General features: G+C 45.3%; 2 protein-coding genes across 8 annotated transcripts in view; both read left to right on the top strand.

Annotated features, from left to right (window-relative positions):
• Positions 1-7,814, top strand: part of PROM1 (prominin 1) — a 109,897-nt gene extending 102,083 nt beyond the window's left edge. For all 7 annotated transcript variants that reach the window (XM_045550405.1, XM_045550406.1, XM_045550409.1 and 4 more), the window contains 2 exons: positions 5,726-5,765; positions 6,669-7,814. In XM_045550405.1, coding sequence (XP_045406361.1) covers positions 5,726-5,741 — 16 coding nt within the window. In that variant the 3' untranslated portion in view covers positions 5,742-5,765; positions 6,669-7,814. The remainder of the gene's footprint in view (positions 1-5,725; positions 5,766-6,668) is intronic.
• Positions 7,815-11,185: 3,371 nt separating this feature from the next.
• On the top strand, positions 11,186-14,513 carry FGFBP2 (fibroblast growth factor binding protein 2). Its single transcript, XM_045548928.1, has 2 exons — positions 11,186-12,148; positions 14,219-14,513. The coding sequence occupies exon 1, from the start codon at positions 11,227-11,229 to the stop codon at positions 12,142-12,144; it is 918 nt and encodes a 305-aa protein (XP_045404884.1). The 5' UTR covers positions 11,186-11,226; the 3' UTR covers positions 12,145-12,148; positions 14,219-14,513.
• The last annotated feature ends 12,076 nt before the right edge of the window (positions 14,514-26,589 follow it).

The raw sequence follows: 26,589 nt of genomic DNA, 5'->3' as shown, positions 1-26,589 counted from the left end.
CACCAAATAAACTGAGCAGTTGGTTTTCAAAACTTTCTTCTTCCTTCCCTCTCTCCCCTCTTCCCTCCCTCCTTCTTTCCTTCTAATAAATTAACTATAAGCAACCAGAAAAAGGACCCCAACCCTTCTTCCAAATCTTTATGAATTTGTATTCTCTGGAATTAAGAAACTTTTATGGTTCTGGATATTTATCAAGTAACTCTGAGCACTGCTTGCCAGGAGTCCTCTTCTGAGGCTCCACTAAAAATTCAGAGCCATATATCAACCAGGGACCCCTTCTGTCTGCACAGAAGAGGCGAGGCTATGACGTGCGAGGACCACCAGGGCCTCAGTGGCTGTCCTCTTCAGTGGGCTTGGTCCTTCCCCATGTCCGTGCAGCTGGCCCCCCAGAGGGTGTTCTTCCCTCCCAACCCAAGTGACATCTCAGGTACAAAGGAGTGGGTCTAACACTGGTGCACAGGGGTCCACGTTGTCTGAGAAGGCCCACACTCCACGTGGGATGGGAAGGAAGCCCGTAGCTTTGGCTTCACACCAGGTATCTGTATTTAAGGCCTCCCCATCCAGATGCAATTTATGAGGCAGTTGCATCCTTATCCTAAGCAATGTTGCCTAGTGACAGCAGATATTCTACTTTTGGCAGTTTTCAGGATGAACAGAAGCAGAAAGTTATTAAAATTTGTCTGTTCAGAAAGATAAAAGGTTTACCTAACTAACAACTTTGAACGTTATAAAAAACTTTAGAATTTTTCATTTTAATTTGCCATTTAGGGAGAGGAAATTTGTCTTAGTGCATGTGGGCTGCTAACAAAATACCATAAACTGGGTAGTTTATAAACAACAGAAGTTTATTTCTCACAGTTCTGGAGGCTGGGAAGTCCAAGATCAAGGTGCTGGCAGATTCAGTGTCTGGTGAGGGCCTGCTTTCTGGTTGATAGATGGCACCTTCTTGCAGCGTCCTCTCACGGTGGAAGGGGTGAGCTAGCTCTCCAGGGTCCCCTTTACAAGGCCACTAAGGAGGCAATAATGGGACCTAATCACCTCCCCAAAGGCCCCACCTCCTTTTACCATCATCCTGATTAGAATTTCAACACATGAATTTTGGGAGGACACAAACATTCAGAGCATAGCAGAAATGGTGGTAATAAAAAACAGGAACAGTAAGTTCTGAAAGGGCAAACTGATTCCATCTCATTTGCTACTTCTCATATGCCAGACTTGGTTGCTGGAGTGCTGTGTTGTGACAGATTTGAAGGTGGATTCAGGACGAGTATCAGTTAGCCAGGTCTGCTCTGGGGAGAGGAGGCAGTGCTGTTGCCTGCATCGCATGCTGGGCTGCCCTTTCTGGGTGTAGCACGCTTAGAGGGTATCTTATATTTATGGTCTGAAAATTCCAAGATCACAGGAGAGCTGTTCTCCACTGCCTACATTGCCCTAACATCAGATCTTCTAGCACTTTGTGAATTTGTAGAATTGATTCCTGGTGCCTGCCTCTTGATTGTGAAGTCTCCAAAAATGCTCTCTGTACCAAGAAGTGTCACCGAGGCTGCGTGAAGGATGCTAGAGGGAGAAGCAAGCCTGGGTGGGAGGCTGTCGTAGGTGGGTTTTCTGGAAGCAGTACTAAGATGGAGTTTGGGGTGTAGGATCTTTATGAAGATCCACAGTCGTGCAAGGAATGGGGAGAAGTCAAGATGGGCCTGCCAAAGCCTTGGCCCCCCCTGGTGGGGAGCTCTGGAGCCAACATTGCCTATCCAGAGTGTCCCCCATTGGGCCCAGCTGAGCCCTTGTACCCCACCTCTCTCAGTCACTGGACAGGGCCACCCAGGAAGGACAAGACCCTGCAAGGGCTGGATGAGGTGACAAGGTGAAACATTCACCTTTGACCAGTGTAAGCCCTTGTTTTACTGGTTTCTGGTTCCCTGTGATAATAATTTTGTTTTCTTATTACTTTGACGTCTCTGATGGAAGGAACCCAAAGGTGACTGAGATGACAGATGTGACTCTAATCTGTCAGCTGAGCTAGCACCACACAGCCTGCGTGCATCACATGTGGGCTGTGGCTGTGAGCACAGCCACCCAGGGAGGGCTCTGTTCCGACACACCCGGCTGCTTGCTCCTTCACACGGTCTTGCTGCTGCAGTTTCCCTCCTGTCTATCATGTGAGTTTTCACATGCTGCCAGCATCTCAGGACAAAACCTGGTTTGGGAGCAAAATGATCAGTGCACAGAGAGGGTGCTTGGATCTTCAAGGAAACCCTTCTGCAAATCAGGATGCTAATACTTAGCAGGTCAGGAGCAGTTTGACAACACATTCTCTCAAAAAGGAACATGAAGTGAGATGGTGGCAAACTCAGTTTCATAAACGAGTTATTTTTTCCCCCTCCCTTTTCCTTTATGTTATTTTTAAACACACACACACACACACACACACACACTCATAACCTGTAATTAGTCTATCACACGGTGGTGGTTTATTTGCTTTTGTTTGAAGGGAAAGAGACAGGCTTTCATATAAACCTAGATAAGCCTGCAGTTTTTTTTCCAGCGATGCCTCCGCCTCCCACACCATGTCGCAGAGCAAGTGGAGGCATTTTCAGCTCAGCAAGTGTTGAATGACTCATTTCTGAACCTTCCCCTTGACCCTTCACAGATCACTAGAGGTCATAGGGAGGTCTGTAGATTGATCTTCAGTTTCCTCACCTGTAAAAAGGGGCCAATAACAGCCCCCTTATCTCCCTCTCGGGAATTCTATAGCTTTTGTTGGTGGAGATAAACATATTCTCTCCAGCTCTGGCTTCAGAGATCAAGAGGGAAAGTTGCTTCGCGTGTGGCCACAAAGGCTGGAGAGTAGCCAGTGTCGGTCCAGCTGCAGGGCGGCTTCCTGCCTCATCCCGCACCGTCGGCCCTGCACGGCTGCTGTCACCACCTGTCATTTACAGACTTGGGATGTGGAGGCTACACCCAAGGCCCCACAGCCAGGCAGGAGCCAAGCTAAGACATGAACTACTCTTTCTGCTGTTCTCCCAAACACAGGTGGACATAGAAAAGGTCCCAAAACAGAGGTGAAGCGACCACAGAGAAATTTGGTATTTTTTCCAGTTTTCACTCTGAAGACCACCAAGTTGGTAGAAAGAGGAACAAATGAGGTGAATTTTGCTGGAAAATCTAGTTTTCTGGAAAGGAGAGAAATCTAATTTTGATATGAAATATCCCTTTTTAAATGTTAGCAAATAATGTTGAGGAAAAAAATGCCATGGGGCCCCAACAAAATATGGCTACAAAGGGCCTTCTTGTTACTCCCTCTGGGAAGAGTGTTCATCACGCCTGGTGCTGTAGATCTTAGGTGGAAGTAGGGGGATGCCACATGGTTGCATTTCTGCAGCCCAGAGGAGGACACAGGTGGGTCCCAGGGAATGCCACGTGAGCAACAGCCCACCCTCGCCTGCGCATGCTCTGGCTGCCTGGGTCTCAGGGAGGGTACTTAGAGCCCTGTGCAATGTTTCAGGTCTTAGGGGGCCAGGTCCTTTCTTTTTCTGCAAAGGTGAGAGTACTTCAGTGGCAAATAGAGTCTGCTTCCTGTCTGTTGTTCGGGCTGCCCAGAGCCCTGCATTGATTGAGATCTGGACTTTGAATCCAAATTGACTCAAAAGTGGTGCCGTTGGTGTGTGACGTCGGCTCTGTGGAGAGGGCTGTCCCACATGTCCGTATTGGCCTCCTTGATTTTATTATTTTATTGTGTTGATCACCCTAGAAGTTATCAGAGTCCAAATCCTCATGGCTTGAAGAAATGTGTCCTCCAGATATGGTCCCATCTAAGGGCCCACTGTTCCCCTCGCATCAGGAGCTTCCAGGTTTAGTTTTAGTTGCTCGCTGTGGTTTGATTGTCCCCTCCAAAGCTCATGTTGGAATTTAATTGCCATTGTGATGATATTAAGAGGTGGGGCCTTTGAGAGGCTCTCCCCTCATGAGTGGATTAACGTGGTTATCGCAGGAGTGGGTTCGTTTTGCGGGAGTGGGCTCCTCATGAAATGATGAAGTTTGGCCCCCTTCCCTCTCTGTCTGTCATGCTCACTTGCTCTTCTGCCATGGGACGATCCAGCAAAGAGGCCCTCGCCAGATGCCGGCACCATCCTCTTGGACTTCCCAGCTTCCAGACTGTGAGAAACAAATTTCTTTCTTTTTTTCTTTCTTTTTTTTTTTTTTTGAGACAGAGTCTTGCTGTGTTGCCTGGGCTAGAGTGCTGTGGCCTCAGTCTAGTTCACAGCAACCTCAAACTCCTGGGCTCAAGCGATCCTTCTACCTCAGCCTCCCAAGTAGCTGGGACTACAGGCATGCGCCACCATGCCCGGCTAATTTTTGTTGCTATCTTTAGTAGAGACGGGGTCTCGCTCTTATTCAGGTTGGTCTTGAACTCCTGACCTCAAGCAATCCTCCCACCTCGGCCTCCCAGAGTGCTAGGATTACAGGCGTGAACCACCACACCTAGCCAAGAAGTAAATTTCTGTTGTTTATAAATTACCCAGTCTCTGATATTCTCTTATAGCAGCAGAAAACAGACCAAGACATTGCTTGTTTTGTTTTGCCCATTTCCTGCTTCTGAGGTCTCCAGAGTACCCTCTTTCCAGGATGGGCTGGTACATACTGTCCCAGGTCCCCAGGAGAGGCACAGCTGGGCAGGAAGACAACCAGTGGTCCAGTTAGGGTGCCCAGCATCCCTCTGCTCAAGAAGGCAAATGTAGATGTTCTTTAGGAATGATCACCAGGGCCTACAGTCCTTCATAACACTCAGGCCCAGGACTTGGTGCTGTCTGTGGGCAGTAGCAGGACACTGAGCCAACCCCTGCCTGTACCTTTTTCCAGGGACCCTCTGAGTCCCTTCAATAAAGAATGTGTTTCTTTACCGAGAACGTAAAGGAGTGCAAGAAAATGCACAGGACCAAGCATGTGCAGTTTCCACAGTTAAACACTTTGGAAGGAACGCCCTGCCTTGCAGGTGCCCTGGTGTTCTCGGTGCACGTCCTCCCCCAACCCCGTGTGTCTGCCACAGCACTGCCTCTGGGCACGGTGCATCCTGCACGTTCAGAGGGGTTGCGATCTACCCAGAGGCACAGTCGGGGAGGGTGGTGCCAGAGTCAAAACGACAGATCTTCCAGACGGAGTTCACTAGTCTCCCAGTTGTGCAAACCTTTCTTGGTTGTCAAGGCCATGTTCAGAGAATAACTTTAGATGTCAGTAGGGCTACTGTTGATCGTTAACCCAGAGACCCACTCAGAGGGCGTGTGCACTGTCTGGTCTCAAGCCCGCGGATTTGCAGTTGTAACAAGGTCCCTGCAGAACTTCCATTTGCTTCTGTCGTCTTGTCCTAGAAGTAGATTTTGGCAAGACTCTCGCGGTAGATGTGTCATCTGCTGCTGTGGTCTGATTTCTGCTAGTCTGATGTCTTCAACACATATTCTTCATGGCCTTTATTACTTTTAACCTTAGATTGTGAATATTCACAATTCTACTTGTCAGGGTTTGTTTCTCCCTCTATCCTCTTTATCCTCTTTTTAAAAGCAAAACAAACAAGTTAGAAGAACCAAAGTCTGTTCTTCCCAATAAATCTTCAGAGGTGTGGTCTGTGTTCATGGTTCCCTGTAGTCACACGCCTGCCTCTCAGCACAGAGGTCATGAAACCAGCCGCAGCTCTGCCTGAGAGTGTTATATTTGTGTATTTTTTGTTTTTTAGCCCATTACCTCGTTGACAGCTGATGCTGAAATTGCTTGAGGTAAGTTTGATGCTTTCATATAAGAGAACTTAGAAGATTATAGTTTTTAGTTTTCAGAACATTAAAACATAGCTAATCCATTAAGTGGAAAATCTAGGTCAGTGTACAGGTTATCCATTATGATTTTATATGTTCATTCTGTGTCTGTATCTGCAGGCTACAAATCCACAGATTCAACCAACTGTGGATTGAAAATACAACAATAAAAATAACACAAATTTTAAAAGTGTAGTGTAACAACTATTAATATTAACATAGCATTCACATTGTATGAGGTATTATAAGTAATCCAAAGGTGATTTAAAGTCTATGGGAGAAAATGCCTAGAGGTCCCAGAACCAATCCTCCACGGATACTGAGGGACAACTGTACATAAGTGATATAATGACTCTCTGTATATGCATACATATATTGACTATATATATGTGTATGTTTGTGTATATACATATATACACACAGTAACTATGCATGTATAGTTTAAAAATAAAAAAAAGCCAGGCCTGGTGGCACACGCCTGCAGTCCCAGCTACTTGGGAGGCAGAGGCAGGAGGGAAGATCGCTTGAGCCCAGGAGTTCAAGGCTGCAGTATGCTGCCTGTGAATCACCACTGCACTCCAGCCTGGGCTAGCAAGACCTCTTAAAGACAAAAAAAAAAAAAAAAAAATCTAAGTATCTATGTACTGACCATGTACCTTGAGTATTATGGAATTAAAAGTTTTTTACGCACTTCTGTATTTTAAAACATTGTCTTGTAAAAAACATATTTTTGTGCCTCTTAAACACATTTATATTTTCTAGAGTTCTTGGTCTCCTGATGGGGACTAGTTTAGGATTATGCATTCCTAGTTTTCTTTTTAATAATCCAAAGCCAGTTTCTAAAATTTTGTTTGACCTTCATTTCAGCATCAAGATACTCAAAGTGGAAAGGATCACAGATTTTTCATAGTTTCTGGGCCTACAAGACTTTCCAAATTCAGGAAGTGTGCTGGTGGAGACATACTGACTCCAGCGGGCACCAAGGAAATGGCGTCATTGGTCTCTGGGTAGTGCTTTGTTAGGAATGAACACAATCACATTTATAGTCCACGTGTCCATCACTATTCAAGGATGATTCCCCCCTCCCCTGTTTTTATTTTTTACTTTTTTACACTGGGTTTTTATTTAGACACTACAACATATGGGGTGTTTATTCCTATTCGATGCATTTCTGTGTCAAAAAGCTATTCCAATGTGATGGCTCGATTTCTAACATACTGTCATATGTGGAGTGTGCTAACACGTACCAGTTTACAGGAAAGATGCATTTTGTGTATAGTGAATATCGTATATACCTTTTGTTACCACAGTCAGAGTTTTTAAACAAATGAGCATTATAGAATTTTCTTCTAAATGGACTTACTGTCAGGTCAGTATTGACTTATTGGTGCTGTTGAAATAATCCATTTTCACTAAAGTGGATGAAACCTACAGTATATCCTTCCTCTTGGAGATTTTCATCTACTTTGTCAATGATTTGTCATATTCCATTTGGAAATGGAATGCAAGAGCAATCACAGTGAAACCGGCTTAGTTCCAATCTAGCAAATCCAAACCAGAGAGGGAGACAGAGATCTTGAGAGAAAGAAATGCTGTTCTTTATTTAGAGAGTGCAGTTGTTTTAACAAATGCCAGTTTCAGTGTACACTTTAATGGAGTTTTCTGATTTATGAGGATAAACATTAATTGGAGTGCAGCTAACATGAATATCATATGATTATTGGTGAGAATTCTAAAGTGAAATATGAGAAGATCCTGTCAGGATTCTTAGATTTGATTTCCAACAAGATGAATCCTTATAGTTTGGTCTTTAAAAACTACAGGAAAGCACAAATTAAGTATCAGTTTGCTTTAGGATTTTTATGTTGGATTTGTCATTATCAAAAGTGAACAGCAATGAAAAACTGGTCAAACAAAATTTAACATTTGTGCTAGGAAATTCAAGGTGTAGGCTTTTCACTAGGTCTTTTCATTAGAGTCCTGATTTATTTCAATAAAAAGGAACTTGGAAAACATGGTCTGTATGCCGCTTTCTTGAGTAGACCCAGAGGCTGTCAAATCTTAGAAGATGAAATTTGGCCTTATGTTATTTGTTTTTTCTGCTACTTTCCCATCATTGGAGTGGCCATTATATGGAAGTAATGCAAGGTCAATATCAATATCCTGCCTCCTCAAAGCAGGCTGTTTCTCAGACCCTCAAGTTGTTAGATCTAAAGTCACCATTTCTCAGGGAACAGTCCGAGTCACAGGATACACACTAGAATACCTGCTACAGGCAAACTCTGCTTTGTGCGACATGCTCCTAAATGTACCTGTGCATTTACACCTGAGAGGCATGCAGCAGTCTGAGCAAATTAGGCTACAGAGCGTGTACTTCTTTTGGAGGAAATCGTCCCTTAACTTCCCATTTTTTGAAAACCTGGTTTCTCTATCCCACATTTTGAAACTTCAAATTATTCAAGCCAACTGAGTTTAGAACTCCATAGCTTCCGTCTTGCAACTTTTATCTATTTACTTTTCAGTATCTCCCATTGCCAAACATGCAGCTGTTAAGATATGGTCTTCAAGTCCTTGTCTTTCCTAAAAACTTAGCCTTTCCTCAAGCCTACAGAACACTCACGCATGGTAGGGCAACATGTTTTCTCCCTCCTCCTCCCTTCACAAATAATGTCCTTGAAAGAATTCTCAGCATGTTTCGATCTCCGCTTTCTCGCCTCCATTGGCTTTTCAGCTCCCGTGATCCGGCCTCCTTCCCTTCCACTCCCTTGAAGGGCTCTGATCAGGGCACCGATGACTCTTTGCAAAGATCTCCTCTGAAGGAGCCCTCTGCTGTGTCTTCCTGGGGCTTGGCTGTCTATTCCTCAGTCTCCTCCCTATGCTCGCCTTCTCTCCTGTCCTTACATTTAGTTGGCGTTCACAGGTTCTCTCCTGGTCCACCCTACCCCTCGCTTTCTCCTTGGGCAATTTCACTCATGGCTTCCCTGCCCCTCTTGGTTCTCATGACGTATCTGTGGTCACAGCAGAGCTCCAACAACCCACGTGCCCACTGTGCGTCTCCATCTGGATGTGCCTAAAACCAGAAGTCAGCAATCTTTCTCCATAAAGGGTCAGACAGCAAGTACACTTGGCTTTCTGGGCCATGTGTCTCTGTCACAGCAGAAAGCAGCCATAGATAGTATGTAAGTGAACAGGCATTGCTGCTTTCCAAAGCAACTTTACTGAAACAGGCCACACCAGCCACAACTTGCCATCCCCTGCCTTAAACCACTGCCCTTTCCTGCCCACCCCCACTGGCTCCTCCCACCAGGTCCCCTTTCTTAAATTGCTCCACCTTCACCTTAGCACTTGAGCCAGGGGAGCCAGCGAAGTCTGCTCTCTGTCTCCCTTCCTCCCACCCTTGGTGCCTAAGCTTTCATCCCCACCCCACTGATGCGACCTTCTTACAGGTTTCATATGTCTCTTGGCTAGTGTGGCATTCTCCTCCTCTTTCTGTACGCTTCCAGCTCCTGAGTTTTGGCTGGACCTGTGGCTCCCTGTATGAGCTCTGCATTTCCCAGCCTCCCTTGCAGCTAGGTGTGGCTGAGTGACTAGGCTTAGGCCAGTGGCCCATGAATGAAGTATCTACCAAGACAAAGCTGAGAATCCCAGATGTGCTCCACTAGAAATGGCAGCGACCAGACAGTCCTGGGAAGCTATGGGTTAAATCTGAATAGCTGCCTGGCAAAAACCTGCCTGCATGATAGAGAGAATCTTTAGTTACAGCAGCTCAACGTGCACAACTCGCTCGGTTACCAGCCTGCCCACTAACTCTGCTGTGCACAGCCTCATACCCCTGACCGGCCTTTCTCAACATCGCCATGAGCTAAATCTCCTACAATGCAATTCTGATCATGTCACTCTCCACTTAAAGATGGACAAGCAAATAAGAAAAGGACAAAAATCACTGCTTTTAAGAGGATTAAAGCAGGATGAAGTAATGGCATAATGGAAGAGCTCCTTTATGTTGGATAGTCAGAGAAGGCTTCTGTGAAGGAGGCGGGAAGGAGCCAGGTGGGCAGTAATCAGGGAAGAGAGGATGCCAGGCAGTGGGCACAACTGGTGCAAAGGCCTTGAGGTGCGGCTTATTCCAAAAAGCAAAAGGGGGAAGAATGTGATTAGAGCGCTTTTGATAAGTTCCCATTGCAGGGTAAGAGCAGACTCACTAGGGAGTTGGAAAAGACTGGCCATAACCTCCAGGCAGCTGGGAGGGTGGGACAGTGGTTCTCTGCTCAAGACACTGCTGTGAATGGGGCTCAGAGCTGGACTCCACCTGCCCTCCTCAGCCACCATGTGGGGCTTGGCTTGAACCATTCCCTCCACGGGCTCCTGGATCAGAAGTGCACAAAGGCCAAGCCTTTGCCTTCAGAACTGGCACGAAAGGCCACGTGGGTCGGGGCAGGGGCTGCGGGTCCCCCCCCGCCGGGTCATCTCTCCCAGCAGCCCATAAGCCCACACTCCAGGAACACCCCTTTGCAGGCATTGTTCCACCTGACTTAGGAACCTGCCCTCTACCCCTTCTTAACCCGACAAGTTGACTGACTTGTCCTGAAGGTCCCCTGCTCCCCGGTAGGCTGGAGTGACCCCCTCTTCTGAGAGGCCTGGAGCACTGAACACACGTGGCTGCGGAAGCTCAGCCTGGCTTTAGTTCCAGCCTCACTGGGTCTTCTCAGGGCTCAGGCTACCCGGGTGGAAGGGAGGCTGGGTAAGACACCAACCAGCCCACGTGGGACCACCAAGATACAATCCCTCATATTCAGCCTGGGCGCTCAATGTCTGCCAACACAAACCAATGTCTGCCAACGCTAACCCTAGCCCTAGTGGTAAATTGCCACCTTTATTCCATTCCACAGAGCCCTCTAAAAGGGTCACAGAAAGACAGTTATGACCGTAACAAAATATGATTTTTAGCACCGAGTCAAAAGTTATTTTCAATTTCCTTTGGTCTTCTTTTTTTAGTACAATAATAATCCTTAACAGCAAGGGGGCACACCAGGTAACTTTCAGCTGGGGCAGAGAGGGGGAGCACTGTGTCCCTTGTGTACGTAGCACACAATCTCACACAATTCTTTTTTTAAACCTCAGAGTCTTTTTTGCACTTGCTAAACCATCTCACAAGGCTTGGGCTCACAAGACTGGCATCCTTTGGGTTAACTAAACCCATGAGCTCCCACGATAGGGACGCCAAGGGGCAGGGAGCCCTGAGGCAACCCCAGGCTCTGAGCTACAAACCTCTCTTTCCAGAACTCCTCTGACACACCTTGGAATTTCCCACATGTTGACAAAGAAGGCTGTTCCCATGCAAGGACCAATTATAGAGCAAGCTCTCTATAGTTGGAAAATGCAAAGCCTTCAACCCCAGACCGGTGTGTAGTGCTTTGTGTGTGGCATGGGCAGCACTGGGCAGGGTTTGTGTGAGGTGCTAGGTGGGTCCTGGCGTCTGCTCCACTCTTGCCAAACGCTGCGTGTCCAAGGTCTGTGTGCATGTTTTCCTATTGCTGCGGAACACCCTGCCCGCCCTTGCAGAAAAAGAGTCTTTTGTGCAGCACCCTTTAAAGGGCGGCTCGTCCCATTCAGGTTCTCTCTCCTGGTGCCAGGTTGCAGGCAGGTTTATCGCGGCATCACCATGAAGTCCATCCCCTGCCTCTTGTTGGTGGCCTTGTCCTTCCTGGGGGCTTTGGGGCAGGCTCCAAGGCAAAAGCAGGGAAGCACCGCGGAGGAATTCCATTTCCAGACTCGAGGGAGAGATTCCTGCACTGCGCGCACCAGCAGCTCGGGGCAAGGCGCTGGGGAAGCCCGGCTTCGCGTCGACTGCCACAACCAAACCCAGCCATACTGGTGCGAGTATAGCGGGCGGCCCGGGGTGTGCCAGGCCTTCGTGGCTGACCCCAAGCCTTACTGGAACCAAGCCCTGCAGGAGCTGAGGCGCCTCAGCCACGCGTGCCAGGGAACCCCGGTACTGAGGCCGTCTGTGTGTCAGACGGCCGGGCCCCAGGCGCACATGCAGCAGGTGGCTTCCAGCCTCCAGGGTGGCCCAGCGCCCAAGCAGCACCCCGGGACTGCCAAGGCTGGGAAGCCAACTCCCAGGCCCGGGACTCCAGCGAAACCCATGAAAGCAGTTCAGCTGGGAAAAGACTCCGTGAACCACCTGGAACAAGCCAAACCCACCACCCAACCCACGGCCAAGGGTACCCAGGCTGGACCCACGTCTGCAGGGAAAGAGGAAGCAGAGAAGAAGGCCTGGGAGCGCTGTTGGAAGCCCCTCCAGGCCCTGTGTGCCTTTCTCATCAGCCTCTTCCGAGGGTGAAACGGTAAAGAACCCCTCCCCCACCCCCAGGTGATGCACCCACTTTTACCCATACAGAGACTAGTGGAGGGGCACTTAACTCTTTCACAACTGCTGTGACTGCATCAGAGCCTCAGCATGGCTTTGGGGGTGGGCTTGAGGGTCTCTGTTGCAGAACAGAGTAGATGAGGTAGAGCTGAGGACATCAGCACTGGCGCTTGACCCTGGTGACACACAAGAACCACCAAGGAAGCTTTTAAAAATTCTGCTGCCCAGGCCCCACCCCAGACCGTTTAATCACTGTGCCCAAGGTAGGGGCCCGGGAATGTGTACTCTTAAAACTCTCTCCCAAGTGGTTTGAATGTAGCCAAGGTTGAGAATCCCCCTTTGATGGGCCCAACTCGCTGTTGCACTGAGGCCTTTGGAATTCTGGTTGGAGACTTTTCCTACTGAACCAAGTCTTTGCTGCAGTTCTTGGTGGCCAGGGTGAGAGATGGGAGAGATTGCCTGTGGGCACTTGCGTTTTCCCCTCAATCAAGTGTGTATGTTTCATACCTTGCATTCCTGCCTGTTGTTCACAATCACCATGTATTGAGTGCAGGGGATGGGGCCAGGGAGAGATGTGGAACTCAGATCTGATACGAAGTGGGAGCATGGAAGAAAAGGGTTTTCTGGAGCCTGGACAGGGAGACGCATCTCTCAGGTGCCTGGAGACCTGGGTTCGAGCCTCAGCTTTGCTGCGGAGGTGCCGTGTCATGGTGGAGCAGTCACTGCACCCCTCTTGTTCTCAGTTTCCTTTCCAGTAGCTGAGCTGGTGGGGAGGGTGTTGTGCAGGGAGGAAGGTTTGGGTCAAATAATCTTCCAAGTGTTTCCCACAGCACTCAAAGCCTTTAATCACTTTCTTCATTGCAGAAGAGAAAATCCAATTAATGTTAACAGATTTAATCAACTCTAAATATTGCTTTCAAGAGATCAAACTTTTTCTCTTGTGAAAACAAGTTTTATTACTGATCTCTATCCTTAAATGTAGCACCTTTCATTAATTTTACACACCAGAAAGGAGTTAATTTACATGCAATTCTAGGCTTATTTGTGCAGTTGGAGTTTACAAAGAGAGTTTCTGAGGTTTTTCGTATTTTCTGTGTAAGAAAAATAGGAAGAAAAAAGCAGATTCCCTGGTAAATGTCACTTTGATAACTAATACCATAGAACTAATTTGCGTTTTTCTCAAAGTGCTGGGGCAGCAGGAGATACTGTGTCACATCAGAGCTGGCTTAGTGTTTGCTGCTCTGGGCTGGAGGTTTCCTGCTTGTTTAATATTCCAGACCTGTCCCAGAGGAGAAAAGGGGCCATTTGAACCAGAAATAGATAATTACGACTGAGGAGAAATCCTGGTTTCTTTTTCCTTTTGAAATCAGATTTTTAAAATTTGTCTTTGTGCAAATAAAACATAGAAATTATTTAAAAAATAATCACACACAACAGAAAGGTATAAAGAATTTTTAAAAATCTACCTTTAATCCCACCATCCAGAGATAAATAATGTTAACAATTAGAGGAATATCCACTCAGATATCCATCATGTGTATTTATACAAACACATGCACAGTTTACACACAAACACATACAGGCCATTAAAGCTGAAAACAATGTGTTGATCCTGAAGACCAACTGCATATGATCCCTGCATTCACTTGCTAGGGCTGCCATAGCAAAATACCGTGGACTGGGAAGCTTAAACAAATTTATTTTCTTATAATTCTGGAGGCTAAAAGTCCAAGATCAAGGTATCAGCAGGTTTGGGGCCCTCTGTGACCTCTCTCCCTGGCTTGTAGAAAACTAACTTCTCATTGTCATCCCTCTGTGTGTATCTGTGTCCTAAACTCCTATTATAAGGACATCAGTCATATTGAATAAGAGCCCACCCTAACAACCCCATTTAACCTTAATCTCCTCTTTCAAGGCCCTATCTCCAAATACAGACACATGCACCCTAAGCTGCTGGACATTAGGACTTCAATGGTTTCTGGGAGAGTCAAAATTCAACCTGAAACAACTGAGAATTTTTCACCTCTTTCCTTTCCTTTTCTTTCAGAGCTGACTCCAGGAGAGGGAATGATCTCATCCTATAGTAACGCTTTCAATCTGATGTTCTCACACTGGATGGAAGGAATTTCTAATCAGAACCAACTGCACAAATTCCTGATCTGCAGCATCTCTGAAGACTGGGAAAGAAACCTTCCTTTCAGGAGTTTATGGAGTTCAGCGGTACCATAGGCAACAGGTGCAGATGAGCTTAAGAGTGACGGTCACGCACATCTATTTTTCATCTTTAGGAGTTTTGCTTTATTGATCTGAGCCTTCTATGAAAGTTTAAACATGTAACATATTCATTAATTTCCAGTATAGCCTGCTCAACAAGACATGAATTTGTCACATTTCATTGCATGGCAACACAGACTTGTAGTTAGAGAAAGGTCAGCAGCTATGTGTGTGAAAAATAAAGAAATGATTTCAGAAATATGACTCTAATCCTCTTAATGAAGACTATACCTAGATGCTATAGATATCAGTTAAGTCGTGTATTATTTACTTCTGGTTGCTGTAACAAATTACACACATTAGGTGGCATAAAGCAGCAGAAATGTGTTCTCTCATAGTTATGGAGGCAAAAGGTCTGAAATCAAGGTGTCATCAAGGTTAGCTCTTTCTGGAGGGTCTGAGGGAAAATCTGTTCGATGCTTCTCTCCTAGTTTCTTAAAGTTGCTGGCAGTCCTTGAAGTTCCTTGACTTGTAGACATATCATTCTGACCCTCATCTCTGTCTTCATGTGGAGTTTCCTTTGTGTGTGTCCAAACTTCCCTCTTTTTATAAAGACACCAGTCACTGGATTAGGGCCCATCCTAATCAAGAATGACTTGTCTTAATTCCATGACATCAGCAAACACCCTATTTCCAAATAAGGTCACATTCACAGGTTCTAAATGGACATGAATTTTGGGGACCACTGTTCAGCCCTGCACAGTCACTCCATGGCAATAACAAAGAGCCGAAAAGACAGAGAGGTGGACATGGAAGACAGCAACCTGTACACTCGGCAATTGAATTAAATCAACCAAGTTGGAAAGGACAGAAAATAAAATTTTATTAGGCATAGGCAAAAAGTGATTCATTCCCCTTCTAATTCTGTTTTATCATACCTAATAACACATTAATAATCCACTCCTTGTGTACTTAGATTGTCTCCCCATCTAGCCCAGCAATGCCTGATCCCAGCTGCATAATGGAATCACCTGGGGGAACTTTTCAAAAACACTGATGCCTGGGTCTCACCCCAAGAGATTATGGTGTAACTGGTCAGGATGGGCCCTGAGCATGTGGAATTTTAAATTTCCCCTGACGATTCCAATGTGCAGACTAGGTGGAGAAGCATTACCCTAGATAAAACCAGAATCTCTGGGGTGTATCCCAGGTAATTCCAAAGAAATTTTATGCGCAACTTGGGTTGAAGACCACTAATATGGCCTCCATATGCGTTTCATACAATTAACAAATATTTATTCATCATCTACCAAGTCTCCAGCACTGCGCAAGACACTGGTTAGGGGAGAGATGAGCTATCTGACTAGGTCCTCCCTCCTAGGAGTTCATTGAAGTGGTGGGAACCAAACAGACACATGTGATGAGTGCATGAGATGACACAGAAGACTGTGGTGTGGTGGGGTCAGGGGAGGTTTGCTGGTGTTGAGTTTCTAAAATATATGTACATGAGGCATCTACTGTAACACACTTACCAAGTCTGTTTCTTATAAAGGTTCTGTGCCCTTCCCTTGTCCCCTTGTATAATCCTCACCACATCCTTATGAGGTAACTAGTTTTATTCTCAATTATAAACTAAGGGACTTGAAAGCTTAGAGAAGTTAGTTGTCCAAAGCTTGTAAGAATCAGGACATTAGAGAATCCAGGTCCACCCAATGCTAAAACTCGTGGCTGTCAATATTCAAACATCACAGGGTAAGCTGGGATTTGTCACAGACCACTTATAAAACTCTAAAAGAAAGCAAAACCTGCAAGACATTGGATTTGGCAGTGATTTCTTGGATATGACACCAAAGACACAGACAGCAAAAAAAATTGACAAACTGGACTTCATGAAACTTAAAAACCTTTGTGTGTCAAAAGACACTAATAATGGAGTAAATAGGCAGCCCATAAAATGGAAGAAAGTATTTGTAAATCATATTTCTGATAATAGATTAATACCCAGAATAAAATGGGACTCCTAAAACTCAAAAACAACAAAAAGATCTAATTCAAAAATGGTCAAGAGACTTAAAGAGACAATTTTCCAAGAAAGGTATACAAATGGCCAATAAGCACGTGAAAAGGTGCTCAACATCACTAATAATTAAGGAAATGCAAATAAAACCACAATAAGGTATCACCTCACAACTATTAGAATGGCTACTGTCTTAAAAAGCAGAAAATAACAAGTGTTGTTGAGAATGTGGAGAAAGTAGAATCTTTGTGCATTCTCAAAGGGAAGGTAAATGGTATAGCTGTTATGGAAATCAGTATGATGGTTCTTTAAAAAATTAAAAATAGAATTACTATATGATCCAGCTGATCCAGCAATTCCACTTCTGAGTATATAAACCCAAAAGAATTGAAAGCAGGGTCTCAAAGAGATATTTGCACATCTATGTTCATAGCACCATTATTTTTAATAGCTAAAATGTGGAAGCAACCCAAATGTCCATCAGTGGGAAAATGGGTAAGGAAATGTGCTATATATGAACAGTAAAATATTCACCCTTAAGAAGGAAAGCAATTCTGACATACGGTATAACACAAGTGAACCATCAGGACATTATGCTAGTGAAATAAGCCAATCCCAAAAGACAAATATTTTATGACTCCACTTACATGAGGCACCTAAAGTAGTCACAATCATAGAGACAGAAAGTAGAATACTGGTTGCTGGGGGCTGGAGGAAGGTGAGAATGGGAAATTAATGTTTATCAGGTATACATTTCAGTTTTGTAAGACAAAAAGTTCTGGAGATGGATAGAGGTGATAGTTGCACAACAATACATATTAATATGATTAATTCCATGAAAACTATACAGTTAAAATGGTTAGGATGGTAAATTTTATATTATGCATATTTATTACAATTTTTTAAAAACTTAGAAAAGGAAAGAAAATCCCTTTTACCAAATTGTACTGAAACAACTAGATATCAATACAAAAAAAAAAAAGAAAGACAATTGATCATTACCTCACACCATACACAAAAGTTAATTGGAAATAGATTATGTACCTAAATGTAAAAGGTGTTCTCCCTTCAGATATTAGCTGTGTTGCTTTCCCTCCATGGTGACGTAATCTATTTGTCCTAATCCTACAGCCGTGTTTCTCCATCAGCCAACCTATTGCCTCACACACCCAAACCTTCTATCCAGATAATTACAGGGTGATAGGGGCCAGGGCGCAGTAGTAAAACTTACAATGTTCAGTGTTGGCCCTTACTGCTTCCCAGCTGTCCAGCAGTAAGAGTACCCTAAGGTACACAGATTCTACCAGCTAATCATAATCCTTGTGGTCTATAGTCTTCCATATCCAACAAACAAAACCAGGTGGCGGCAGAAGCAACAGATTGGAGTCACCCTCTCTGTGTTGTCACCTATGATGCCACCTGATGATGAAACCAGTCAGACTTTCCAGGTAGCAAGGTCTATAGGAAAAAAGTGGGGGAAGGCAGTGGTTGAGGGATTTCAAGGTAAAATCACAGACATGAAGAACTGATTTCCCCAAATCTCGTGTCCTGACTTTCTTCAAACACCTCCTCCAAAGGGAATGTTTCCTCTGCAGCTCGGCTACATTTAATACTCACACTGTCTGCTAAAGATCTGCAGGGCACAGGCTGATAACACCATGTGTCCAGCGATCATTTTCAGTTAAGTCTTTTAAAGTCTATCCCACCACTTGAGGGTGCCACCAACCTGAGAAAAAGGGAATGAAATGTCCTTTGAATGTGTTGTTCATTAGCCCACTATTGGGGACCCCGTTGCTGTGAATAGTGAGGCATCATCTAACTGCAAGTGACCCACATAGTGAAAACCAAGGCAGAGCATAGTCCCAAGTGTTACTGTGGTGTGGCCAGAACCTGCCAGCCTCACAGAATGGCAACTCCATGATGACAGTTGAATGTCAAAGGCCAACAGATGGCAGGATAGGACCAATGTATTCTACTGACCAGACATGGGATGGACCCATCCCTAGAGTTAAGGGTCCTTGTTTACCTTTAGACAGACACATCAACTGCTGACAGGTAGCACGGTCCAGGTAGCCCATTTCAATCTCCTTGGCACATAGATGGAGGCCCAACTTTTGAGCCTATCATGTTAGTGGCAGCATTACTATCTCCAGTCCAATGATGGATTGAGGTATTGATGCTAAACACCAGGGCTGTGCAGGCCCAATTGCCCATGTTGTTCTGTTTAGTCTCATCAGGGTACATACGCTTCTCATGGACATTCACAAGGGAAGCTGCACCAGTGGCTTTCAGAACTCAGAACCTCAAAGAGGGGTGTCTATATTAAGCCATTCAGCTGTCACCCAATAGCTGGGCTGCCAGACATGTACAAGAGAAGGTGAAAGGGGGCATGTCTGGTCCTTAGGAGTACTGTCTAAGGCACGAGTGACGGCCTTCCGTTTAGCCCACTGGGCTGTGGACTCCTCTTGCGGTAGCTCTTCCAGAGTTGTCTCTGGGGCTAGATGGCTGCTGCCACCAAGTGGACACCGTCACCTTTATGTTGGGCTGAGTCATCAGTAAACCAAGCCCGAGCATCCTTGGTGACTTTCTGGGAGTTGTCTCCAGGCTGCCAAAGGCTGCCCTTGTGAGTAATCAGGAGAGGAACAACGGGCCCCTCAACCTACTTGTATAAAGAGAATCATCTCTGGGACCAGATTTGCCCCTCTGGAATGCTCTACTTCCACTTAATATAAGAAATCTATGTGCATTTCCAACTCTGTCCTTAGGATTTGAGGGGACAAAATAGGGATGGGGCTATCTGGGTGCAATGGTATGTGGCAGTGCCCAGGAGCAGCACACCAGCTGTGTCTCAAGTGGAAGGAAGCAGGGAGCCAGTCAGAAGAGATTAGTATCTCGAAGGATGAGTCTAGGCAGACGCTGCCTCCCTTTGCCAGAGGCTCTGCTCAGCATAGTTATCAGCAACATATATCTTTGCAGTTCCCAAAGATCCTTGGGGTTTACAGGCCCTAAGGGCAGGGCTGCTGAGATACCTGCCAGACTACCTCTAGCTTGTCCCTTTTCCAGGTCCTCGGATCAATGTGGCTGATTTTCTGGATAATTTGTACATAGGGCTCAACAAAATACCTGGATGAGGCATATCTTATCTCTTATCCCCTAACAGATCAACTATGTTCTGAACTTCTAGTTTTGGTAGTGGAACAATTTAAGTGAGTAATATTTCCTTTACTCTCTCAGGAATTGATCTTTGACCCTCCGTCCAACCACTTACAAGGATTACCCTGGATATCTGGTCCCCGTATCTTCTCAAAACTAATGAGCTATCCCTGTGCTGGGCTTTCCTATGGGGCAAAGTCTACTCCATAGTGGTTGCCTCCTGTTCTTTATTGGAGCCTATCACCATGACATCATCAATGGAAGTGGAACCAAGTTAGCTCCTGCAAGGAGAAGGACTTGTCCCATGTTTGGGCCCATCCATTGGTGTCAAATAGTAGGAGAATTTAGTGCCTCTGTGGCAGGGCAGGAAATGAGTTTTGGAGGTCCAGGTGACCTTCCAGGGAAACTGATCTTTAACACTTGGTGCCAAAGAGCTTAGCATTAGCCTTGTTCAAGACAGCATACTGTCAATTTGTACAATCAACTTAACTGCAATCTCAAAGTCTAGCTGGTGCTGTGGAGGCAACAAATGAATTTGGCTGGTGATAATCCACTGTGGATTAGAAACATCCAGTTTGGACTTCATGTGAGGCAGAAACAACTTCTAGTATATTAAGACTTCAAGATTTGGGGATTGATTGATTGATTTTTTTTTTTTATAGCAGCTAGCATTGCCCAACTAATACACTCTGCTACTTCATAGGTGATAGGACTTGTCACATAACACATACCCTGTCTGGGCTCCTTTAGGCATTCAGTAAATACTTGTCAAATTAATAGAATTGATATGTTTAAGCTTATAGCACTGACCCACATGATTTCTAATACATCTTCCTCTTACATTCAGTGATTCAGAGGATATTTGAACTTTGGGCCAATTTGGTTACTGGGTCAATTCTAGAGCTTTTTAGCAACAATCGTACTGTCTAAAGGAAGGATTTGAGAAATTCCTGAGAGATGCATAAATTATGATCTACATGCTTTGAATAAAACAGCTAAGAAAAATGTGAGTGTGAAAAATCCTTTGCAGTGTGTTAGTTGCAAATATATTCACATCGTGCTGCACAATGATTGCAGTTAATAACGAGCATAAAGAACACCGCTAAAGGACATTTTTCAACCTGTGCTGCTCAAGTCTGATGCAATCTTGGAGGTGGCTGGAAAGTCTTGTGGCAGTTCCTTGAACAACATATTTTTTATGTTCCCCCAAAGTCATTATGTACCTAGTGACATCTTAAAAATTGGAGTCAGAAAATACTTAAGACCTATTAAAAAATTGTGGCTAGTTTTGGATTTTTTTTTTTTTTTTTTTTTTTTTTGGAGACAGGATCTTACTATGTTGCCCAGGCTGGTCTTGAACTCCTGGGCTCAAGAGATCCTTCCGCCTTGGACTCCTAGAGTGCTGGGATTGCAGGCTTGAGCCACCACACCTGGTCCAGTTTTATGCAAAGGCATATTCACCATCCCTCTCTAATCTTTGAATACTCACCCTTAGCCCCACCCCTCCCAGGAAGCATCTGTTTCCTTTCCATCTCTCCTCCTGTTCCGTGGCCCTCTCTGCTTCTTAAAGCCAAACGAATCCAGGCCGTGAACTGAGATCTTACTCAGATTTTCTCTATGCAGCTTTCTGCAGGATTCTTCCCAGAAGGCTGCCCTCAGTTGCTGTCAAGCTTAGTTGTGTGTTGTAGTGTCACCTTTCATCTTCTGCTCAGAACAAGAATTAATACTGTATCTGGAATAGGAGGTCTTAGTATCTGCAACAAATGAATTCTGTGACTCTAGGCAAGTCATGTAAGCCAGTTTTCTCATCTTTGTTTCAGGTAAGAATAACAGTTACTCCTTATAGAGGGCTTTGAAGATCTAATGTAATAATATTTGGTGAAGGGATTTGACAATGATACTGTGCTATGCCAATGTGAGGTATGATTATGAATCAGGTAGAGAACGATTGATATAATCAAAGGGGAAAGAAAGAACTCTTCATACCCCAGGTTTATTCTCCCAGGTAACAGCCACAGATGCTTCTGAGAACTGGAAACATGAGTCTCGCAACCACTCTGGGAAGGATATGAGCCTGACCCAACCTGAACATAACTACTAAATATGAACATTTGTCATAACATTTGGTTTTTGTAAGTGCTAAGTCTAAGACAAATTCAGTTATTGACTTCATGCAGATGATTGTTTTAAAGACAGACTGGAAAAGGTGACTGATCTTTTCTGCCTTCAGACCATTGAACTGAAAGAAGAGGGGAGCATGTTACTAAATCAAACCTGCCCCTCTGGGCTGGGGTCAGATTCTCTATCCCTCATCTTACCACACTCCAATGACACTGTCCCTCTTCAAGGCTTCACTCTGTGTTTGAAATGGTGTGTAAGTTCTCATAAGCTGGCTGGGGCTGGCGATGGTATTGCTTACACCTCTGCCCTCTGCAAGTCCCAGAGTGGAAGTTCTACACCTTGGTCATTCGAGAGTGGCAGCCTGTGTTATCTCAGAGTTTTCTAAATGGTAGCCCCGAAGGACCCCAGAGCAGGGGGTGCCTGGGGGTAGGGAGACTAGAGAGGGCACAAGGCTAACAGGGGAGCAGCGGCAGGGATTCATGAGGCCATTAAATTAGCAACGTATCTTGTACATAAATATCCAAATCATTTGCTCTTTGACCGTGGTTGATGAATCCAATGGCAGGAAAGTAACTTAAGCCCAGCTTATAAAGTCTCTCCCTGAGATTTTTCACACTGCAGTTTAGCTCAGAATTGGTGACACCCATGTTTCCAACCATAAGGAGAAAACAAAGCACACATACAGAGAAACAGTGACGTGGGATATGAGAACAGAGCATGCTGGTGACATTCACATTATGCTGGTGACATTCACATCCTCCACTTTATGTGTCTGGTTGGTTGTATTAATCATGTGTTTAATTTTTTGTATTTTACAATGTTGACACCTTTGGGGGCCTTATAGACCCAGGGAGAGACGGTCCCACTCAGGCTCCCCAGGGAGTAGGGTCAATAGAAAAAAAAAAAGAGCCATGGTTGAGGGATTTTAGGGTGGAATCACAGACATGGCAAACTGATCTCCCGAAATCCCTACCTCTCCTGTCCTGATTTCCACCTAACACCTCCTCCAAAAGGAATCTTCCCTCTGAGGGCCGACTGCGTGTAACACTCTCACTGTCTACCAAAGACCTGTAGGCCACAATGCTGATAACATCGTCTGCTCAGCAACTTTTTCAGTCAGTCTTTCAAAGTCCATCACACTGCCTGAAGATGCCACCAGCCTGAGAGTAAAGGCGTGAAATGTCCATTGAACATGTTGTCCTTTAGCCCACTGTGGGGACCCCATTGCTCTGAACAGTGCGGCATCATCTAACTGCAAGTGATCCAGGTAGTAAAAGACAAGGCACAGCATGATCTCAAGTGCTACTACCATGTGCCCAGAATCTGCCCTGACAGCTGAATGTCAACTACCACTGCATGCCAACTGTGGCCACCAGATGGCAGAAGAGGACCAATGCAGTGTATTTGCCAGATAAGGACAGGCTCCAACTGTAGAGCTAAGAGCCTTGTCACTTTTAGACAGAGATCAACTGCTGACAGATGCCACAGTCCGGGTAAGCCATTTCAATCTCAATGGCACAGTCTATTTTGAACCCATAGTGTTAGTGGCAGAAATATTAATACTGCCCAGTCCGACAATGACGGGCTAGCACTGCTGGCTGTCAAGGCTGTACAGGTTCCACCACCCACCGTGCTCCATTCAGTACTGTCAGGGTATGTATCCTCCCATGCACACCCACAAGGGCTACTGCATTTCAGGAGCAGTGTCCACAGCTTGCAGCCCCATAGAGGAGTGTCTTTAACATACCAGTCAGTTGTCACCAACCAGATAGGTTGCTAGCCACACCCAAGAGAAGGTGAAAAGGGCATGTCTGGTCCCTATGAGTACTGTCTCAGGCAAGGGCAATGGCTTTCTAGTTAGCCCATTGGGCTCCTCCGTCAGTAGCTCTTCCAGAGTTGTCTCTGGGGCTAGATGGCTACTGCCACCAAGTACACCATCACTTTTATGTTGAGTTGAGTCGTCAGTAAACCAAGCCTGAGCAACCCCAGGGACTTCCTGGGAGTGGTCTCCAGGTAGCTGAAGGCTGCCCCTGTGAGTAATCAAGAGAGGGACAAGGAGCCCCTAAAGATGTACCCTCAACATACTTGCGTAAAGAGAACTCATCCGAGGGACCAGACTTGCCCCTCTGGATTGCTCTCCTCCCACTCAGTATGAGAAATCTGTTTGTATTTCCAAATTAGCATCTGAGGGGACCAATGCAGGATGGGCCTATCTGGGTGCAATGGTTATTAGCCATCTTCACTGTCTCTCAGTCTCTACAAGACCCCAGGGGTGGGACAGCATCTGTGTCTCAAGTAGGGAGTAGCAGGGAGCTATGTCATAGAAATCAGTACCCAATGGCTGGCTCTGGGCAGACGCTGCCTCCCTTTGTCATCGGCTCCAATCAGCTTTGGTAAAAGTAAGGAATACCTGGAAATCCCAAAGAGCCTTGGGATTTACAGGCCCCAAGGACATGGGGCTGCCGACAGACCTTCTGGACTACTCCCAATGCCCCTGTTGCTCAGGTCACTGGAAAATCTGGTGGATTTTCTGATCAATTTGTGCATAGAGCTTAGCAAAATACCTTTCATCTCCAAACCCCAAACAAGCCCACTAAGTGCTGGGCTTCCTTTTTCAGTAGTGAGGTCTGTGGAGTGAGTGAATTTTCTTGCACTGTCTCAGGAATAGGTCTTTGAGCCTCTGTCCACAGTGGTCCATGGACTCAACTAGGATGGCTGGTCCCTGTATCTTCTCAGCACCGATGAGCCACCACTGGGCTTTCCTATAGGGCAGAGTCTACTCCAGAGTGATCGCCCCCTGTTCTTTATTGGAGTCTATTACCATGATATCATCAAGTCAGTGGAACCAAGTCAGGTCCTTTAAAAAGCAAGGCTTATCTCATCTTTTGGCCCATCTGTTGGTGGCAAATAGTAGAGGAACTCAGTGCCCCTGTGGCAAGACAGGAAATGGGTTCTGGAGGTCCAGGTGACCTTCCAGAGATGCTGATCTTTGACACTAGATGCCAAAGAGATTGATAAAAAGGCATTAGCCATGTCCAAGACGGCATACTATCAGTTGGGCAATCAATTCAACCGCAGTCACTGAGTTTGGAAGCACCAACAGCAGAATTCCACTGGCAATAATCCACTGTGGAGAGAAATATCCCCTTTAGACTTCTCTTGAGGCAGAAATAATCTTCTAGTGTGTTAAGCCCCTGACAGATGGAGCTTTATTTTTTTACAGCAATTAACATTTCCCAAATAATAAATTCTGGTACTTCGCAGACACCAGAAGTCATGTGAGACACAACCTGTCTGGGCTCCATTCAGGCACTCAGCAAATACTTGTCCAGTTAATTGAATGGATGAATTTAGACTGATAGCATTGACCTACATGACCTCTACTGTACATTCCTGCACTTACATTCAGTGATTCAAAGGTTATTTGATCTTTGGGGCAATTTGGACACCAGGTCACTTACTGACATTTTTAACCATCATCGTTCACCCTTTCTGCAGAAGGACTTAAGGAATTCCAGATGATGCATAAATTATGGGCGGGGTCTAACTGCTTTGAAAAAGCTGGCTAGAAAAATGTGAGCACGAAACATCCCTTGTTTCTAATTACTAACACATAACAAATTTTCATGATGCACAATGATTGCAGTTACTAATCAGCATAAAGGATCCCCTTAAAGGATGTATTTTGCCTCTAGGTCAAGTCTGGTATCATCTTGGGGGCCGCTGGGAGGTCTAGTGCTGTTCCTTAAATATATTTTTTATGTTCCCCGAAGTCATTACATATCTATTGACAGCTTAGAAATCAGAGTCAGGAAAGTCTTAAAATCAATTAAATGTTAGTGACTAGTTTTATGCAAAGGCATATTCACCATCCCTCTCTAACCTTTGAATCCTCACCCTTTGCCCCACCCCTCCCAGGAAGCATCTGTTCCCTTTCCATCTCTCCTCCTGTTCCGTGGCCGTCTCTCCCTCTTGAAGCCAAACCAGTCCAGGCTGTGAGCTGAGATCTTGCTCAGATTTTCTCTGTTCAGCTTTCTGCAGGATTCTTCCCAGAAGGCTGCACTCAGCTGCTGTCAAGCTTAGTTGTGTGTTGTAGTGTCACCTTTCATCCTTTGCTCTCAGAGCAAGAGCTGACATTGTACCTGGAAGAGGAGATCCATGTGCAGCCTTGGTACCTGTAAGGGATGAGTTCTGTGACATCTAGGGAAGTCATTTAAGTCAGCTTTCACATCTTTAATCCAGATGTAAGTAATGGCCATTCCTTCTAGAGTATGATAAAGATCTAATGTAATAATACACGGCGAAGGGCTTTGACAATGATATTGTGCTATGCAAATGTGTAGCATAATTACGAATCAGTTAGAAAAGAGATTGACATCTAACGGGAAGGAAAAGATTCCTCATGCACCAGGGCAGTCTTCCCTGATAAGGCTGCCACGTGGTGTCTCCAGGGAGTCACAGATGCTTCTGAAAACTGGAAACATGAGTCTTACAATGGCTCTGGGAAGGATGTGAGCCTAAATCTGTCTGAACATAACTGCTAGACATGGAAATTTGTCATAACGTTTGGATAGCGTAAGTACTAAGCCTAATAAGTACTAGCGAAATTCAGTTATCGAATTCATTCAGATAATTGTTTTAAAGACAACCTGGAAACGGTGGCTGATTTTTTCATATCATTTGAATTGAAAGAAGAGGAGTGCATGTTACTAAATCAAACTATCTGTGGACTGGGGTCAGATTCTCTATCCCTCCTCTTGTCACACTCCAATGACACTGTCTCTCTGTAGGGCTTTACCCTCCTGTGTTTGAAATGGTGTGTAAGTTCTCATAAGCTGGCTGGGGCTGGCGATGGTATTGCTTACACTTGTGCCCTCTGCAAGTCCCATAGTGGAAGTTCTACACCTTGGTCA

Source organism: Lemur catta, chromosome 4 (assembly GCF_020740605.2).
Source record: "Lemur catta isolate mLemCat1 chromosome 4, mLemCat1.pri, whole genome shotgun sequence".
Taxonomy (NCBI): domain Eukaryota; kingdom Metazoa; phylum Chordata; class Mammalia; order Primates; family Lemuridae; genus Lemur; species Lemur catta.
The sequence above is the reverse complement of the archived record's forward strand: the minus strand, read 5'-3'. Positions and strand labels throughout refer to the sequence as shown.